Source organism: Aquila chrysaetos, chromosome 7 (genome assembly GCF_900496995.4).
Source record: "Aquila chrysaetos chrysaetos chromosome 7, bAquChr1.4, whole genome shotgun sequence".
In the NCBI taxonomy this organism is placed as follows: domain Eukaryota; kingdom Metazoa; phylum Chordata; class Aves; order Accipitriformes; family Accipitridae; genus Aquila; species Aquila chrysaetos.
Window position 1 is genome coordinate 4,753,253 of NC_044010.1, and position 20,686 is coordinate 4,773,938.

At 45.3% G+C, this 20,686-nt stretch overlaps 1 protein-coding gene across 1 annotated transcript in view; it reads left to right on the plus strand.

Moving 5' to 3' along the window:
* Nucleotides 1-562: 562 nt before the first annotated feature.
* The window catches only part of LOC115343582 (limbic system associated membrane protein), a 1,014,959-nt gene continuing 994,835 nt past the window's right edge, over nt 563-20,686 (plus strand). Inside the window, exon 1 of the mRNA XM_030019709.2 lies at nt 563-990. Coding sequence (XP_029875569.1) covers nt 924-990 — 67 coding nt within the window. The 5' untranslated portion in view covers nt 563-923. The remainder of the gene's footprint in view (nt 991-20,686) is intronic.

Here is a 20,686-nt window from a genome sequence, read left to right on the forward strand (position 1 = left end):
CCTTCTGTGGGCAAATGGTGGCTTTGCAGGCTGGATTTCCTACACACAAGGATTCCTTCTGGTCCCTCTGAAATTGCACGGAAGTCACGGGAGATCCAGCAAAGATTAATGCAGCCTGATGCTTGCTATTTTTCCTGGAGTCCTTGGCAGCTCTGTAATTACAATCAGTGCGTCTGAATCTCCCTCTGGTCCCTGTGTACTGCCCAGAAGTGACACCAGCATCAGAGAGACCCTTGCTTCAGAATTTGTCAAGCAGAACTCTGCTGAGGAATCAAACCTGCCCCGCTGCGTTTCTTGTTGTGGCAATGAGGAATATTCCTTCGCTGAATAACCTCCCCATGTCAGCTGGAGCTGGAGCCTTAGGGACTCCTGGGCCCAGCGTGGCTCATAGACCTGTGATCCAAGAGATACATTTGCAGAGGAATGAGAGAACCATATTTCTATAGCATAACATATATATATTTATATATATAAAAATAAAATAAATGAGCTGGCTTGCAACACTAGGTGGCAGAGGTGGGATCTTTTCTGCTCTGAGCGCTGTCCTATAAGGCATTGCTTGTTTAAGTACAGTCGCATTTAGTTGGAGCTGCAGGAGAGAGACAGAGAGATTCTCTGTGTTTACAGCCAGCGCAGGCTACGGCAAGCATCTAACCTGGCCCCCCCCTTTCTCCAGCACTTGAAGGGGAGAGTGCGAGGTTATTTGGGAATCTGGCCACCGTAGGTCAGCTTTTGCTGCGACTGGATTGTCAGAGCTGGTAAAGCAGAGCCCAGGGGGACTGAAGGGAGACACAAATCCCATTTTCTTTGAGAGGAGAGAAGGGGGAAAAAAAAAAAAAAAAAAAGAAAGATAAATTGAGAGAGAGAGAGAAGCGAAGAGACGGAGAAAAAGGCAGAGGAAGCGGAGCGAGTGAGAGAGAAGCATGAGGACCTACTGGCTGCACAGTATCTGGGTGCTGGGATTCTTCCTGTCCCTCTTCTCCTTGCAAGGTATGTGATGAGTTCTTTCTTGCAACCTCCTCAAACCCTTCTGCTTGAATTGAGGCTGATGGACTGAGGATGGCCTGAAACATGGAGCTGGAAGCTGGAGCTTCCTCTCCCCCCCTCTTCCCCTCCAAACCTTCCCCCCCCCCCCCCCCCCCAGGAAATAAGCCAAGGAGAGATCGCTGCTGGTGAATCCTATGGTTAGAGGGCACTGCATGTGACTCACTTTGCTGCTGTATTTATGCTTTTGCAGAGGGGGAGTTTGGGGGGGGCACAGTAAGATTTGCAAAGGAAAAGAGGGGTGGGTGAAGGTGGGTATCCCCTCCATCCACAGCCACTGTTTCTCAGCACTTTGGGTCACAAGTACTGATGCTCCTGGATTCTTCACCTTCCTGAGGAGATCAGTGTTAAGTTTCTTTTTTTTTTTTTTTTTTTCTGTTTTATTTTTATTTTGGTTTTGCCCAGAGAGGGGGAGGTTAGAGGAACCTCTACGCCTCTGGTCTGCCTGCGAAAACACTATGTCCTTCCCCTCCACCAGGGAAAAAAAAAAAGAGGGAGTGATGGAGGAAAGACAGGAGAAGAAAATTTGTTGGGTATGGGATTTTGTTCAGTGGAGAATTGCCAGCTGGGTTTCTTTCTTTAAGAGCCAAGTGTGAGTATGGAATTTAGTTTGAAGTGATGACAGGCATGCTAGCTGGTTTTGAGATGCTTTCTGTAAACAGGAGTTAAGGGTTAATGCATCCCATGCTGTATGTATAAATACATGTCGCACATGTACATATAATCATAGCCCTCCAAATCGCAGCTTGTACATGATCCACACTCACTTATATACACCAGTGGTCCTTCACACATGCACACACATACACATGCTCACATATATATACACACTCATGAATATAGCGGGGAAGATGAATAAACTCACTCTGGCACATACAGTTCTAGCTCCCTAGCACATGCAATTCCTGGAGTGCCAGTCTGCCTCTCCCGTGCTCACGTTCTCTCTTCCACTCTCCCCCCACCTCCTTCAAGCCTTTTCTTGGGCTCTCTCTCCATCCTGCACACTAGTGTTCGTGGTGCTTGCATATAAAACTCCCTTGCCTATCCTGCTGCACCAGCCTTGTAAGCCTGCATGTGTGCACACATATACACACATATAGGTGAATATATAAATAAAGAACATATATGTACTCTATCTGGTCTACTCTGTGCCTCGCGGTCTTGCGTTTGCAGTGAGCTGCACCCTTAGAGGGTATCTTGCTCTGACTGTCTTCACCATACACAGAGCGCTTTTCTCTCACTGTTGTGCATACTAGTGCATGAGTGCCGTGCATGGAGATATGACCAGCCACAGGATCCTCAGTTCCCCTTAGCTCCTACTTTTATACACAGTCTTGCATGCACTGTCCTCTTCTATTTTGCATCTACTAAGCAAATTCCCATACAGGCATGCTCCCTGTCACACACATGCTCTCTGATGCAGCCTCACACTTACCTGGCTCTACTGCAAGCACTCACTATGAAATGCCTCATTTTTTTTACCTTCTCACATTTACTGAGTGCTCCTTTTCATACAGTCTCACTTCTGCTGTTACTGGGTTGCGTACACATGCTTTTCACTGTCACATATTTTCTCTAACTTGCATTCTCTGAACTCTGGATTGTGAATCCAGCACCAGCACCTTCCAGCTGATTTCCTCGCTGTGAAGTGGCTATTTCTGACAGGGGAGGAGGATTTTTTCCAGCACATAGGATGTATGGGGGGCAAGAGGAGAACCAGTACTTGTGTAACATAAGTAGCTAATGTCAGCAATGAAGTTGCATAGCTTGATGTGAACTTCCCTCTGCTCTGGAGGAGTAGGCACAGACCTGTCAAGGAAGATGGACACTGGCAAATCACAGGCTCTGAACATTGCCTTTCTCTCTGATGCATGTTTCCCAGCCTGTCATCGATGGCGCTTGCTCCATGCAGTGTTTCTAAGTCACAAGCCTTCCCCAAGTTGCGAGCAGAGCATCCCGATACTAGCACAACCAGGAGCTGTTTTAGTCCTTTCTTATAGCTGTAGCTTATGCCAGGCTATAGGCATTTACAGGCTTTTACCTTCTATTTAGTGAGTTACTATTGCTAGTTGTATCAGCCACGTCTATTCTGATTTTGAAGGCATCAGGGAAGGTCCTTTGAGGGCTGTCTTACTGGGTACCCTCTGAGAAGGCAGAGGCAACACAGTTGCCGTCCCTGGGTTTTGGGATGGGATGGGATGGGATGGGGGTTGTTTGCAAACCTGGAGCTGCTTTTTCTACTGCTCCCAAACTTCAGACATGATATAAACCAGACCCAGACCACTGCTGGATCTAGTTTCATAGCCAGCAGTAATTTCCTTTCTCTGGTCTGGAGGGTGTGAGGATGGGGAAGCAGGAACATTGGGGCTGCACGGGAGGAGAAAGGCACCTCACAAGCAAGCCCAAAGATATCTGAAGGAGTTAAAAGGGGGTGGGAAAGTACTGTGCCCTTAAAAAAAAAAAAAAAAACCAAACCAAACCCCAAACCAAAACACTTATTTAAAATTAATTGTTATTCACTGAAAGCTGTGGTAACAAGCCTTGAACACTTCTGTAACCCTGCCGAGCACAACTCTGGGGTGCTCTTACTCTAGGAAACTGCAGTCGTGGCTCTGAGAGGCAGTGACCCCCGCCGGACTGCTTCTGAGCGCATCCCTCCAGAGCCAGCCAGCCGAGCCTGCACCTCTGCGAGCTATCCAAAACTTGTCCGTGCCTTCTCTCCCCCTTTTTCTCACTGCCCGCTTGGGGGTGTACCGGTGAACGCAAAAGCAGCTCCTCATCTTTTTCTGTTCTCCCAAAGCCACCAAAGGTTGGGGTGAAGGGGAGCGATGCCGGCGCCGCTGGGCACGGCCGAACTGAGGCTGAATAGCAGGCGATGGGGGTGCAGGGGAGGAAACGCAGCTGAAGCTGGCAGGAGACCTACGGGCTCCACCGTGCCAAGTGGCCAACACAGGCTGCCTCCTCCAGTGCCTCTGCCGGGGGATACGCAATGGGTTGCCTGTCCCCCGCCTGCATGCGCTTTGGCACAGAGACAGGCTTTGCTCCTTCTCCCCTAGGTTAGAGGCTCTGAGTCCTGCACAGAGGGTTCTATTTTATTTTATTTCTTTTTCTAATCACTAGATTTCCTTAATTCCGTGGTTCAGGATTCTTGCATTTCCCTGCTGCTGCGCTTCCAGTCCTCGTTCGGAGGCGGGTGGCTCGGAGGCAGGATGGCTGTTCCTCTGCATGGTGCACTGGCCTTTCTGCCCTGGGGGGGTTGGAGGAATAAAAGTACCTACACACCCCAGCGCCGCTGGTGGGAGGGATTTTCTAGTGGCATGCTGCAGCTTTTCCCTCGAATGGATTCGTCTCTTAGCATGGCGTGCCTCATAGCTTCCGATAAAGATCAGATTCTTGAATTGGACTCAAAAGCTGAATTTTTCTTTTCCTTTCCACCCCCCCCCCCCCCACAAGTCAAAAACCAAGGTGCATGGGGATCAGGAGGAGAAGCAAATGATTTGGGTCTATCAAAAATTGCATTTTGATAATTTAGAAGAATTTTGTGTTGATGTTTTCACTTCTACCTACTGTTACTCTAACTTAGCTGTCAATATGAAGAGTAATTTTGATTTCCCCCCAAGCATTTTATTTAAAAAATGAATACCTCGACAAATTATACAACATTTTCTTCAGCTTTGCTTTACATTGAAAATTCTTCTAAACAAACTCTTTCCCTTGAAAAATAACAGGTGTTTCAAATCAGCAATTTGCTAAAAAATCCCAGCTTGTTTTAACGAACCTCCCCTACAACCCCACCTCATTGGTTAATCGCAGGAGTTTTTGTGCTTTTAAAAAAAAAAAAAAAAAAAAAAAAAATTAAGATACCTCCAGAGCCAATTCAGTGAACTAGATGTTTTAGGAAAGGACATGCAGAACTGGTCTGTGTAGTACTGGCAGCATTTATTTATGATGTATTTTTTGAGCTGCTCAAGGATGTTCATAAATGGGGAATGAGTCTCATGAAAGAAATCACAGAAGCATTTGGGTAAGTGGAGCAGAATGCTTTAGGTTGGTACGCAGTACAAATGTTATCTGTAAAGTCTCGTGTTTTATAACGTTACTGGGCAATGCGGGTGTGAAAAATGATGTGTTTGTTAATGCGCGAGGCTTGTGCAATCTATATGGATGGAAGCGTGTACCCAAGTGTTTCTGTGCTGATAATGTGTAATGGATGGGGAGAACAGAGGGAGGAGCAGGAATGTATGTGTGCGCGAGTGGTGACATTGTGGTGGTGTATGGGTAACAGCGTGGGGTGATTGTGATGCAGTTGGATAACATTTAGATATTGCCGACTGGAGAAAAAAAAGACTTTTCCTGCTCTCCTGAATATACTTTTCTTCCTATCTGATTTCAACTCTCTGTCAAATAAGGCAGGGGAAGCTCTCACAGGCTGGACTGTATTGATGAGGTAACAACTCACTCAGCTGCCTTGCATTCCCTTAAATGATGAAGAGGTTCAATACCTAAAACAAAACACTTCTCTTGTAGGCTTAAGACAGGGAAGAGGCAGAGAAGGCTTTTTATCTGCAAATAGGGAGCATTAAAAAAATATCCCAAGTGTTTCTTCTAGTCCTATCCCAGTGATTGCAGACCATTTGAGTCAATAATTACCACACCAGTAAGGACCCATTTCCCCTAGCTGCTATAAATCTCAGCACTCAGCTACCTACTCAGAGGGCTTTATTATGATAAGTAGAAATTTGCTTCATCTTTTAGTCTCGGAGATCTCTCACAGAAGATTTTTACTGGTCTTGTAACAAATACCCTAGTCCCTATGTTTGTGGGTGTTCCTTTTCAGGCTGTGAGCACCCATGTGTACACTAGTGGCTCTTCCTCAGAGACGAGTTCTTTAAGAGTTACTCTTTCCACCTCCTTTTTCCCCTGCAAGCAATAGAGCTCCTTCCATCAGGGTGAGGAATATGGCTGCTGTCAACCTAGGCTGATGGCAGAGCCAATGCTTTAGAAGTTCACATCCTTACTGTGTGCTGGCTGTGCCTCCTCTAAACTTTTGGGTATGCCAAGGCCCTTGCCTTGCTGGTGGGCTCTGTCCCCTTCCCTCAACAGATTTACCCTGTGCAAGAGTGATTTGCTGAGGAATGGGTTAAAGCAGGGATGTTAATTTGTGGGTCCAAATGTGATGTAGCCCCTGCAGCAGCAGCTGGGTGTTCTGTGCAGTTACCTGGTGAGGCAGTGCTGGCGACCAGGAGCCGTAGCACTGCTTACTGACCTGTATGCTGTAAAGTGAAAACAGGTGGCAAAAGGTGATTGAGAGTGAATGTAAGGGAAGCCGCCTTTTCTGGGCAGATCTGAATACCTGATGGGTTCTCACCTGATGGGTGGAAGAGGATCAGCTGAGGTCATTGGCTGACAGAGGTTGTTAAAGGACAGAAAAATCTGAGTGAAATTCATAGTGATACCAGACAAAGGCATCCCGGAAGAGTCTGGGGAAAATCTTCCATGTGTGCCTTTGAATATGTGGGCATGTGCTTTGCCAAAGATTTTGTCCTTTACGTGCAGGGTGCTGCTGGGAGGATGCAGAGTTTTGCTGTCCGCAGTCCCTATAGGAAGCATGAATCTTTGCCTCTTCAGTGTCCCCTTTTCCTTAAAGAAGTGTGTGACATAGTTTTATGTGCTGTTCAGACTCAGTGAGCAATGGCTTTGACAGCTGATGTGCTCTTCCTGCTGTCATTTTATCTGGGATAAAATCAAAAATATCAAGCACAGACCATCTTGTCCCACTCTGAGAAGCAGTAGGTAAGGGCATGTGTGGGTGAGCATGTGAGACACGGCCCTCTCCTGGTGTGAGGGAAGGGCAGAGATCCCTGCAGGCAGCATGGAAAGCAAGAAGAAATGCTCGGAATTTGTGATTCTTGCAGAAATGAGCAGGAAAAAAAGAGAAATCCAGGCTTGACTCCGTGTGATGCCATTGCACTGTGGTGCTTTGGCTGATGCTGGATATCATGGAAGCTGAGGCATTTCCCTGTGAGCTCCCTCCAGCAGGTTGCCTGCCAGTGGGACAGTATTGCCCTGCTCACTGGCGTGGAAGGAGAGGGAATAGCACTGCAGGGGCTGCTGCTCTAATATTCTTGAGCCAAAGGAGTATTCTCTGTGGCGAAGGCTTGCGGGGCCTCACAGGGAAGGGTCTTCCTGGCCATGTCTTCTGTCTTAAAGTTCATGGAAAAAATTCTGCATGACTACACGCTGAGAGAAAAGGGCCCTTTACACTAGACCTCTTTATTGGTCGCCCACAAGCATAGAATAGGATTTTGCTATGGTTATCAGCTATAGAGGTACCGGACTTTGTTGAATGGCATCTCTGGGAGGAGATGGTTTTGGGGGCAATGCAAGTATATACATATTGAATCAAGGCAGCTGGTGTGTTGTGTTTTTGAGGGGTGGGTTGGTTTGTTTGCTTTTTAAAAAAGGTAGAATCTGTAGGTAGGTTTCAGAGGAAGGGTTTTGGCTTAAAGCAAAAGTGAGTATAATCAGACCTGCGGGATCACAGTCTGGGCTTTTGTGGTTCCTATGTTATATAAAGCATCCGAAAGAAACTCCTCTGAAGATGGCTTGTTCTTGAAACCTGCTCCCTTCCCTTGGGTCTGCCTCTGTGTGACCTCATGGATGCAGGTTTCTTCATTTCTTTCAGGTTTGCCAGAGCTCTCCCACAAAGAGGGTGGCCCTCTCCTTTTTCTGGTGATGTGTTCTTGGCTATCGGGAGGGGGAACACGTGGCAGGCAGGTCATGAGCAGCGGGATGAGGGAGGGAGCAAGTAAGGAGACAAATGGGAGGCTGTGGAGCTTTCCAACCAGGAAATCAATAGCGTATCAGCACGCAGCCACTGGGATATGAGTATGCAATGTAAGTGTGTAATCACATCTCCCTCCCCTCTGCCCCTTAGCACTTACATTGATGGTGAGTTACAGGCTGGAACCAATTAATCCTTACAACCTGCTAGGACAATAACTATTAATATTCTTCTGCATGCCCTCTGGCTGCTGCACCTGCATGGAGTCTGGCTGTGCTTGGCCCTCAGGAGTTGACCCAAAGCTACATCAAGAATGAGAGCAAGGGTCTTTCTGACTGTGAGCCTTGCAGCCAGTGCACTGTGTTACTTCACTTCCACTTACGTGGGCGTCAGTGAAGCTCAGTGTGTGGGTATGCACTTGAGTGTCTGACCAAGTGTCTGATTTGCAGGTGAGGGTTTGCCTGCAAGAAGGAGGGGTTATTTCAAGGGGCATCTGTGGGGTTTTTGATGTGTAAATGCGTTTAGACTTGTCATTGTGGGTACCTCTGCTTGTATGAGTATCTACTCTTTGCCTCGTAAAGCTACGTTGTTGTACAATGGGATCGCTAATTTCACAACATCCAGTTTTATTTATGCCTGTACGCATGATCTGTGCATGAAGGTAAGACCAGAGGTCTTTGAATATCTCTTTTATGGCTTTTGGGAAGATGCACGTATGAAACAGAAGATGATGGTGGATGTATATACTCATGTGCATGTGACAGAAAATGCCAAAGTGATGTGGTAAAGATGCTTGTGCCACGTTAACAAATCTGGTTCAGAGTTGTGTTTTGTGCAAGGGAGACGCTATGAAGTGTTAGTTCAGTAGGTGAATGCAGCATGATTACTGATACGAATATCTGTGTAGCTATGTATGCTTTTGGAGTGACCATTATTCATAGCAGATTTGCATCCTATCTTGACATGGCAAGCGATTGTTGCGGTGAAACAGAATTGTTACTGTGGCTTGGCTACCCCTCCTCATATTTCTGTGATAGCCTCAGTGTAAGGTGGCAACTTAGTCACGCTTCAGTCACCTGGGCATGAAATACAGTGTAGAGAGTGGAAAGGACATGTTTGACTCCTTCACTTTCATGGGAGAGTTTCTGGGAATAGAAGAAGGAAAAGGATAAAAGGAAGCTTTCTTACATGCACAAGCGGCACTGTTTTAATTAGACCAACATATTCAAAAATAGTACAACCTGACCGAGCCAACCTTTCTTGCATAGCTATGCTATTGTGTACTGTATGAGCAAAGGATTTCTGGACTGGATGCGACTTGAACCGCTAAACCAGCAAGTCTGTGCTTTGGCTGTACCTGCACTGACACAGCCTTGCTGGTTTAACTACCTCAACAGCACAGATTCTTTCCAGCATAGCTGTGTCTTGTCAAGTCTTGAGTTTAGGTAGCTGAGTAAAAACAGGATAGACCTGACTTGAGGCATGCCCCTGTGAGATGTTCTGCACTTCTAGATCTTCTGTAGAGGGAAGGAAACTATTTGTCTGGAAGGGTCTTTGTGCTGTATCAGAGTTAGGGCTCTTACTGACAGTAATTTCTCAGTGATTCAAAGAAAAAAAATGTTAATCATACTAGCTAAAGTGGTGGAAGAACTGCCTGTAGTCTAGGCCTGCTAAGAGAGGGAAGGTAGGAAATGGTGAGAGCTAAAGTGAGGGTACAGAACCTCTCCTCCATTTCCATGCATCCTTGGTGCCTACTGGCGACTGGTTTGTGTACTACCCAGCAGCCACAGAGCTGCAACAGATTGGGCTGCTAAAAAAAAAAAAAAAAAAAAAAAAAGTCAGGCCACAGCATGAGGTAAATGAGCTGTGGCATTGCCCCAGAGGGACCTAGAGCTAAGGTCAGCAGTACAGAGTCTTCCTTCTCTTCTGGTCTGCTGTGCGCAGAGAAGAATGGGAGAAAAGGCCATTCTGGCTGGCCTTGCTCTGTCTGTCCTGATGTAAAGCTTTGTAGCAGCAGGCTTTCCTTCAGGCTTCAAGGGACCTCACAAGACCCCTGCTTGTAGGCTTTGCTCATCCCCTGGCCAACCTGAAGAGTTTCTGGTCTCTTTCTCTCCCTCATCCTGCTTCCCCAAACAACCCAACCAACCACAAAAAGCAAAACCAGGCATCCCAGGCTGTTCTTGATGCTGAAGCATTGCTTGAGCTGCTGTGCAGGAGGAATGGCGGTGTGAAAGGTCCAGGGGTGACAGGACACTTCAAGCCCCTGCTTTCTTTGCCACATAGCAGGGATCCTTAGAGTGCCAGCTTTGAGGTTCATGCAGACCTGGGGATGCTATGTGAGAAGAGGTTTGGAAATTATTACACCGGGAGGCTTAGGAGGACCTTGATCTAGAAGAATCTAGAAGGTGGAGCTGCCACCTTTCCTTGGTGCCTTGGCTACCCCACAGATGTCCTGGGAGCTGGCAGAAACCTTCATGGGTTTCTTACTGAACCCTGCCTGAAGTTCGCCAGGAGTTTGTTAAAGCAAACCAAAAAGTTTTGCAGAATGTTTCTGCCTCACTGAATTTTTCTAATAAGGAAAAAAAGGTGGGTTTTTTGAAAAATTCCAACTGGAGTTTCAAGAACAGATTAAGGCACAAGTGCTTAAAGGCTTTTCTGTGATGTGTTATCTTCTGTCATAAGATTACATCAAAGTCTCAACTATCATCTAAAACAAAAAAGTTCTGAAAATTGTGGCCTTTATAGGTGTGATGAAAAACTTTAAAATATAACCTGAGTGCCGCCAGTAGCTGGTGTCTGTCTTGAGTTTGCAGACAGCTGAAAGAGCATCCTCAGGGATATATCATCCCATTTAATTCCCTGAGGTGTTAGATCTGACCTTCTCCTGCTAATGCCTCTTTGGGAAAGGGTTTTCAATACAGGCAGCAAAGTACTGGCCCTCTCAACCAAGGGTTAGATGCAGTTTCCCTGAGGGAAAATGCTCAGGGAAACCACTGTTGCCATGCTTTTGCCTCAGCGGCTCAAAAGTAAGAGCAGCCCTTTTTTGGTGGGATCTGCCACTGCTTGATGGGACTAGAACCTGAGGAATGCGCATCATGTGGAACTGTTTTAGGTTTTGTTGTGGATTGCGTTTGTTGGATAATGGGAATGTTTGTTCAGTTTGGCTTGTGACCATTCCTGGACAGACTGGGAATTGTAGAACTGGAGAAAACAGTGTGGCAAATTCACAAGAAGACTCGTTTAAACAAGAGTTGTAAAGGCTCTACGGAAGATCTACCCCTGCTTTTTTTTGGAACCAGATTTCCTTGAAAGAGGTCCAGCTGATGTCACTGGGGAGGAGGGAATGTCCATCGTGCGGGACTCGTATCCCATAGCGATGCCGTGTCCGAACCAGAGGATAAGCATGTGCATGTGTCTGTGTGTGCATGGCATGTGCGGGGCCTGTGCTGCGATCACCGGAATTACAGTCTAGCCAGATAACGAGCTGTTGTTGTTTACAGCTCTTGGTTCCGGGCACTTCAATTCCAGAAAGATGTAAACAAAATTAGAGGGAATTCAGAGGATTGCAAGGAGAATGATTAAGGGGCTGGAGGGACTGACTTATGAGGAATGCTTGTGAGAGCTAAATATATAGCTGTTTTGGCTAAATGACTAAAGAGGAGCTATGCTAATGATCCAGGCATACTGGGAAGGCGTGAAGAATTGCCTAGTGGGGACTGAGAGCTAGAAGTGTCTTTCATGGTAGAAAATTTGGAGGAGGGAAGAGAAAAAAATTGGCAGGAGAGAAAAATACTTAATGGAAGAAAGAGATTAGGTGGTGAAATAGCTTTGTTAAGAATTGTGGCGGAATTGCTGTCATTTGGGATATCTGAAGTTTGGCTGGGCAGAGCCCTGGAGAATAATCCATGCACTACAAGCTTGAAAAGGTCCCTTGAGAGACAGTCTAGATGCCTTAATAGATTTTTATGCTGTCATTAATTTCTGAATCACAGCTAATACTTCCAGTCTGACAAAGAACCATATTCTTTAAAGCATTTTTCTTTCTTGCCTTGTATTATTTCTGCTGTGACGCAGATACTGGTGCAAGACAGACTCACGAGGAAGTCTTCTGCTATATTAACAAATTAAACCCTGGTTATCAACTGCTTACCTCAAAGACTTTTTTTCCTCTTTCCTTTAGTGCAGTGTTCATTCAGATTTGTCTGATAGGTGGGCAAAGGCAGCCTGCTGGACACCCAATAAGGCAAAATCTCAATATCTGTAACTTTGTCCTATAGGCTGTGCTAGGCTTCCCATTGCCAAGTATGATACATATGATACATATATTTCCTCTGCTCTTTATCTTGCACATTTTCAAAATGGTAACCGAAGAGTGGACTAGTCCTTCAGGCTCAGAAGCTGATGTGGTTGAGCTTGTAGCATTCCTGGCATGTTGCAAGAGCTGAGCCCTCCCAGGGCCATCTGTGAACTGGAGGGAGGTGGACCTGTGAGCGAGGCAGAGGTAGAACAAGATGGTAGGAGATGACCAAGTTGATCAGTGGCGGGTGGGAGTCGGCCAGCTGATTTGCTCTTATCTCTCTTACAAGAGGAGCTGAATACTGAAAGCTTAATGTGTGGTGTTGGCTGCTCAATTTAACACTTTTTTGGGAAGAGAACAGACTGAATTGACAGCAAGTTTTGTAGTGGTTGCTGTGCTGGCTGGCACCATGGACTTCCAGAGGTAAAAGGTATCGCGGCTTGAGTGAAAGAGCCAGGATACATAATGGGGATTATCCAGACTGAATATTATTTGTGCTGTGGATGCAGACCCAGAGAGAGTTCATCATAGTTTATTAGCTCAGGTACAGGACTATGCAAATTGCAATCTGTTTCCTGGGCAGCAAGCAAGCAGTATTACTTTGCATTGCATACAATCCAGACTGGTAAGTGTTGCTGGATCTTTCCCAGTCTATGCAGGGCCAGTTTGAGAGTCTCAGCCGCCCAGCCCAGCAGTGCCAGGGAACAAGGTGTAGAGACAACTGACTCTGGTTGGAAATTGATGTCTCTTAGCTTGGACTTATGACTAGCCTTGGTATGTGCAAGGTTGCTGTTGGTAATGACACCTTTACTTCAAGCTCCCTAGCAGAGTGGGAGAGCTCGTTACCTCAGATTTGGTGCAATGGGAGTACAGTTGGCTCTGGCTCTGAACCAGAAACACGGAACATTGTAGACTCGAGTTGTCTGCACTGAACTTCCTGATTTTTCATGTTATAATCTCCTCTTTAGGAAATATGTAAGTCCTGGAAAGAATACAAAATCCCCCTTTTGCTTTAGGTAGAGTTAGTTGGCTGCATTTGTGCCAGAATGGGGAAACCGGGAGATGTGAGAAATTCAGTAAAGGATGAAGAAAGGGAGAAGATTGGAGACTCCAAAGGTGAGAATCTGTACTGGCAGAGATGAGTTGCTGTGGGATTGTAGGATACATGCTCATGAAGATGGAGAACTTGAAATACAGGCCCAAAGACCAGTGGACCTACTGTTTTCTAAGTATTATTTAGGCAATCTGTGTGCCCTCTAGTGGCATGACTCATGGAGGGACATAGAAAGCTACTGCTGCGACGATAAATCAAAGGCAGTATCGCTTAAAAAGCTGGACTGTATGTCTGGAGCCTGAAGGATGAGGGTTCTCAGTCCTGGCTCACTGCAGAGAGAGGAGTGGGGCGAGAGAGAGATAATTTGTCTAGTAATTGTGTTTGTTGCATGCAGCAAATGGATTCGTTACAGCACCTTTTAATCATTGTTCCGTGGGATTTTGCTAATCTCATTCTAACCCCGGCAGAACATTTGTTGCTTTGCACCCAGCTGTTGAGTCAGAGCACGATGCTGCCGCCTCCTTTAGATATTGGTGCAAAGACATAGCAGCAGGAAGCCTTGAAACAGATTCCTGCAACTGGTTGTACAGGATAGAGCTGTGGGGTTGCTCTGTGGGTTGCACGAACTATAACTCTGAAAGGAAAAGAGAGACCCAGAATCCTATGAGGAAGAGGGCGGTTGGTGGCGAACTCGTGGTTGCATTGTTATGTGCTGAATTTTTGAAGAAAAATCTAAGCATTTCAAAGCCAAAATCTAAAATAACCTAGGGAACCATTCTCTAAAATTGCTGATCTAGATATCTAACAGCAGCACTATTTAGTAGCAATCTTCATAGGAAGGGAGGCTCTTCTCAAACAAGAATTTAAATTCTTTTTGGTTTACTTTTATTCACGTTTGAACAAAATGACAAAAGCGGATTGACACTATTCAGTAACTACTTTTGTTAGTAGTCTGAGTTAGTGCTGTAAAAATGATCATGCAAATACGCTAAACCAGAAACTTCTTGGGAAAATGTGGATGTTTAGTTAAAACTGGTACAAGGAAGGATTTCTCATGGCTAGGATGGCCTTTCTGAAAGAAGTGGAGACTGATTCCAAGCCAGTGCAATATAAGACATCCAGGTCTATATTTCTGCTCCAAAATAAAGCAGTATCTGGAATCTGGGTAGCCCTGGGATCTGATCTGCTTTGGAAAGATCTCATCTTTTTCCCTCCAAGTCAATTTTTAGCGACCATACATGTTAGAGTTAGAGCTCTGTGACTTCCAGTATTCAGTGTGGGGCTTGCATTAATTGCTAGATAGGAGGTGAACAAAAAGGTCTGCACCTGCCACACAGACACAGGGAGAAAAAAACCTCATGCTGCCAAAGGTACATGAGCTCCGTGTCTCTGTGCTTTGCCTTGCTGTGCTGAAGGGCAGGCTGTGGGAAAGCCCCCGCTTGTCACAGCGGATGGCTGGGAAGTGCTTGTTGGCTCTGTGAGCAGAGGTGGCAGCAGCAGGACACGGTCCTTGCAGGTATTTCAGCAGGCAATATTGGGGATGGTGCTGTGGCTGTAAAAAGGAGACCTCCAAATTCCTGACCAAATCCCTGTGTATTGCCCTTGGCAGATTTGGAGGCCGGCAGCTCTGTTGCATTTGTAAAAGGTGCAGTGCGGTGTCTGCCCTGCAGCCTCCAGTCAGCGTGGCAAATTCCTTTTTGCTCCTGATGTTGGCTCACTGGAGCTGCAAGGAAGGGGTAGGCACGGGTCTTTTCTTTCATCCCCCTGCATTAAACTTCAACCAAATATCCCAGCTTCTTTCCTGCTGCTGCAGCTTTATGACCAAAACAGGGGACCAAAGCTGTGCTTGTAGCAAAGCAGAGCAGCCCAACAGCTTTTATGATGTCTACCTCCTGCACCAGGGTCATACCAAGAAGGTATGACCTAATATTTGTTAGAAACCATGAATTCTGCTTCGGAGTTAACATTCTGGTCTGTGGCCTTATTTGTTGTTGTGGGGTAGAAGGTTGCCTAATACCTCTTGATGGTTTTTTTTGCTTTTGGGGAGGTTTTTGTGTGGAAAAACAAGGAATTAAAAAAAAAAAAAATAGCGGTAAGGGCTATTTGTCTGTTTTAGGTAGACCCAATGTGGAGTCCCTAATGCAATTTCAGGGAGCAGAGGCTTCAGGCTGGATTTACACTGTTTCTCTCTAGGAGGTTAAAGATGTGTCATTTGATTTAGTTGTCCTCTACAGTACCTATTCCAACTTGAGGCTAAAAAAATTCTGAACTGGTACATTTCTGGGAGGAGAAGAAAAAGGCGAATGAGTTGTAATGCATGTGTCTTGATCAAAGACTGTTCTGCCCTCCTGAGTGAGAGCACTGTGAAATGCAGTTTGTTCCTGTCTGGTTTGCTCCTTCTGTCGAGGGTACTCCAAATAGAGGATCTTTGATTGTTCCCCCCCCATGCTGATGAGAGATTTCTTATGGGGTCTGATCTGGGGCTTAAGGGTTGCATCTGGATAGCTAGGCACATTATTTAGCTTGCAGAAACTATAGAACTGGTGATAAGTGTACAGGAAGCAAAGCATCTACCCGGATTCTCAGATTCAATAGTGTCTTGCAGTGCAGGCTGGCAGTTAGGAGAAACACTTTTTCATGTATAAACTTGGGTACCTTTGAGTTGCAAATGACTAAGAGACAATAAAACACACATGGCCACTTTCATGGGAACTCTTTTAAAGCTAGAACTGCACTTTCAATTAACTCTACCGTATATGGCCAAAGTCGACACTGCATAAAACTTTGATAATTTCACATTTTAAAAATGTATCGGAAAGTCTCATTCGTACATCTTCACTGAAAATTTCATGAATTGCACATTTCCTGGTGTTAGATGTTCAATAAACTTAAATAATGCAGCAATTTACATCTAGATGGTTTGCTTTAAAACGGAAGACTGGCTACTTCTCTTCTGGATTGAGAACAGCTCCTTCTTTTTATGCCTTCAACAATTAGAATGGACACTTTTTTGTTCTGAAATTGTTGGACATCTGTACTGACCACTTAGTAGCAAAACTCTGACATGAGGAAGATATGTAAGGTATCAGCATATAGCCAGACATAACTCTATCCCTCTTGTTTGAGCCTGATGATGCATCTTTGATCATTTCGTGGGCATCAGTGTTGGATCTATTCAGAATTATTCCAGCAAAACTTTTCTGTATTTTAGTGTATTTTCAGCAAATTGGGGAACTTGAGGGTAGAGGGCAGAGCAAGCTTTTGAATGAAACCAGTTTGTGAAATCCAGAATAGCAGTTATTAGCACAGAGTGCTTCCTGTACAGGAGTAGCCAGGTTGCTGGGAACATCTGTCTAGATATTAGAGACCCAAGGTGAGCTCCCAGTTTGAGAGGATGAAAATACAGGATGTTCTGTCCATTGATGCAGACGAGTTCCTGGACTACCCTGCCTATCTCAAGCAGTGTACTATTTCCATGCCCTATCCCCAATTTGTTAAACACTGTTTTTTGCCTTTACATGACTGGCCTCAAAGAAATAACATGCGGTGTGAAGAGGGAGACTTTAAGCAAAGCTCTCTGGACCTCTTTCCTCCCTTTTAGTAATCTCATTTCAAAGTTTTTCATGGTCACCCAGTTTTCTCATCCTCCTTGTCCTTACTGCAACCAAGCAGAGGGTATAAGCATGCTCTACCACATTCCTGCTTTTCCATAAATGATCTGTATGCTCAACTATGGATGAACAGCGAGGAGGGAAAAAACAGAGCCCAAGGTACTTATGGCAGTCCTGGGACAGCACTGCTGCAGACAAGCATCCATTCTTCAGGTGATCTGCTGCCCATGACCATGACGTAAAATTGCCTCAAATATCCCAAGCAGTGCTCCTCGTCAGGAGATAGCTTCCATTTCCTCCTGCAGTACTGCTCAGTGATTTCCACCACCAGTCACATCTAAGGGCATAAAAAAATATGGTGCATACCGTACCTTCATCTGTCAGCAACTCAAAAAATAGCGTGGGCCTCGCTAATCTCATCTGACCATGTGCAAACCAAGGTTAAGGTACTTGTCTAAGGCAATGAGCTGGGTTGGTGGCAGAGCAGAACCTGGGGGACTCATTCTCTGTCTGGTCCCCTTGCACAGCGCTCCTGTGCCAAGTGTAGGACTTCTCTAGTCTGAGTCTCCTTGGGCACTGAAATAGGCAGCGCTGGTGACAGAAAAGGTGAAGCAGAGAGCTGTGAGGTGCAGGGAGGTGGTCAAGGAGAGGGAGGCCCTCTGGTGTCTGTAACAAGATGTGTAGAAGATGTCTGGGGGAAAGACCAGGGGCACATTCGATAGCAGTGTTGGGAGGAGGGGAACAGGATTGCATCTGACAAGTTTTTGAAGCCCTGTTTGCTTAATGGGAGCTCCTGCAAAGGCACGGGCTGCATAAGCCATCAAGAGAAGATGGCTTCTCCCAGGGCCCTTGCAGCTGCACCAGGCTATGATAACAGAAATTAACTTCATCTCCTTTGTCTTGCTATCCAAGTGCCCCAGAATAGTAGTTATGAAAACAGTGCTGTTTAATATTGTCTTTGATCGAGCAATCCGACGGGAGCCCTGGGCTTGTTCTGCTCAGCTTTGTTAGTTTCAGACCCCAAGGCAACAAGCCGTTGCCTTCAAAGCCTAGGCAGGGCTGCATTAAGTGTGAAGCGCGCAGCAGAAATCCCAGTTTGTCAATTCAAATGGCACTCACCTAGCAGCAATGCCTGCATATTTAAATCCACAGCAAAGTGTGGGAAGCAGGGCGCACACAGCTATCCCCTCTGGAAAGAGCATGTCTCAGGAGCTGGCAAACAAGGCAACACCCTCAAAAGACTCAAAAGGAAACAATGCAGGGTGGATTTTTCCTGTTATTATCCAGTATTAATATGCTGGCTTTTTCATTTGCTGCCAACTGGCCTCCCAGTACATCTATAGCCAGGCAGACTTCAAAGTGTGTGCTGCAGGAGGACAGTGTCACTGGAGGAAGAAGTTCCCGTTAGTCTCCTTCACCTCCCTACAGTAGAAGTGTGCGTCTTTCTTTCAGCTGCTATGCAGTCACTGCATGTATGCCTTGGCCAAGACCTCTGTTCTACTCGGGTATAAGCACTGGAAGTCACCAAATCTCTGACTGACATAGTCAGCAAAAGTCAGCTCTCAGATATTCACTTGCTGTTTCATCAGCAAACAGTATGAAAGCAGTTACTGAAAAAGGTGAATGCTAGTGCTGGTGTGCACAGGGGCTTATGAGAACCAGAAGGGTAGAAATAGCTCATCTGTTTCTAGATGGGTGGTTGCCTGAATGCACTATAACCCATATGGACCCAAATGCAGGGACTAATGGTCACTTTGCGGGCAATGCTTAGAGATGGGACTATGTGCTAAGCCAAGGACTGGTGCACTTTTTTTGTTTAGTCTCCTTCTCTCATTGCTTAATTATGAAACTCGTTCTACTTTGTTTTCCCCTCTCTGTAAAACAGGGATGTGATCAACTTTTGTTAGGTGGTTGTATGGGGCTCATGAAAGTTATAAATAGGGTCGTGACTCTTCTGATGCCTTGAACAGCCCACTTGTCAGTTTACTTGGGACTGGTGACATGGTGCTTAACCTAAATCTTCACATTTGTGTAAACTACCTATAGGGTAGGTTTGATTAGGAAATGTTCTGGAGCCTGGTGTGCTACTTTCCTCTTATTATGGAAACCGTGTGGTCCCATTGAAATAAAGGGGTACCATTTGTATAATGTTTTCGATACACAATTTATTATAATAAAATTTGGGAAGTTGAAGGAGTTTTAGAAGCAAGTAGGTTAGTGATAATATTTCATATGACAAGGATAACACCTGCTGTTACTGTAGTCAGGGTAAGATTTAGACAGGCCACATAAACATTTCAGGTATATGTTCTCTCAAATCTGACACAAGCCAATTCATGTTCGGTTTCCAGGACCAGGTGTTCCTAAGCATTGTCTGAGAGAGAAAATAGAACAAGGATCTCTCTTCTGTCCTAGCAGTACCTGTCTGGAGGAGGTCTTGTTATGTGCAGTGATGCTCAACACTTCCCTTCAGTTTAGCAGGCAACCAAAGTGACTAACCCAATAGTGTGCTCTCCCATATATTTTAGGAAGGATCAGGAAAAACTCTGGACAGCAGTTGGAGCTCTTCCGAGAGACTCCGGTTCACTGCTTGCCTCTTGAAATTATTGCTGTCTCTCTGATCACGTTCCAGTAGGACTTCTATTTTCTTCTCTGTATCATGTAAGGCAGTGCAATGATGGTGAGAAAACTTCATTGATCAAACAAGCAAGAGGAAAGTAAAGATGTGTTGGTTAAAGGTAACTGAGAACTGCAGAGGAGGGAGTTGCTTTGCTGTGGTGAAATAATTTATGTTCCCTCTCTGAACCTGCTCAAAAAGTAACCACAGTTTAAAAATGCTCTAGTGAGTGTGAGTGACCCAGGGCTTAGCGCTAATAGACAAGACTTTGGGGTCCCCATCTCGTTTTCTCCCTGATAGGAACTACTCCTGTCTCAGCACTTCAGTGTCCTCCTCTGTTAAAGGAGCATGGGGATTTTAGAGAATTTTAAGAAGAGGTTTCAGATAGATGCTGAAGAATTACAAAGAACTTCAGATTATGAGTTACAGGAGAAAAGATTCAGCATGTAACTTCTAGCTTCAGATCTCAGGAAGAGCTCCTGGATGCAAAGGAGGTGGATGGAGGGCAAAGGAGGCTGGAAATTAAAATAAGCCAATATCCTAAACTATATTTTAATTGAATTTTCAATATCTTCACCTTGGATATTATCATACCAGACATTAAACCCATACACATTATTCTCTAGCCATATACTATCTACAGTAAAAGCACCAGCTATTAAAATGGGAGACTATAAAAAGCTCTTTCAGGATGCCTTCAAAATTGTTCAGTACTGTTGCTTATGCAATATTTTCTATTTCTGAAAGCTTAGAAGCCTGGAATTAAGTAAAGGAAAAGCCTTTTTAGGTTGGCAAGGCAGTTCCTCCCCACTTGACCAGTGCAAGCTCTTTCAGCACAATGACAGTTAAAATCAGCCCCCTCAAATCCATGCTGTTTAATTACAAAGGAAAGCCACAGTATTTCAGAACGGAAAGATATGGGTTTGTAAAGATACTGGACTGATCCTCAGGGGAGCTGAGCTTAATTCCTGCCTTTGCCACAGGCTTTCTTTAAGTCAGTCCATTAATCAGTTTATGCCTTAGCTTACCTGTCTGTGCAATGAAAATGAAGACAAAGGAAGTTCCAGCCCCATCTTCCCCCATGCATAAAAGATGCTCTCTGTGTGATGGGTCCCAATCTTCTCTCTGCCTTTTTATTATTGTTTGGTATAAAGGTGTCTTCCTTCTAGAAGGGAGGTTCAGCTGATCCAGACTTTTTTTTTCAACGTTTCTCTAGCTCCACAGATAAATGTGGTACTATACTGATTTAAGCTGAGACAAAGTCTTTGCCATAAAAACT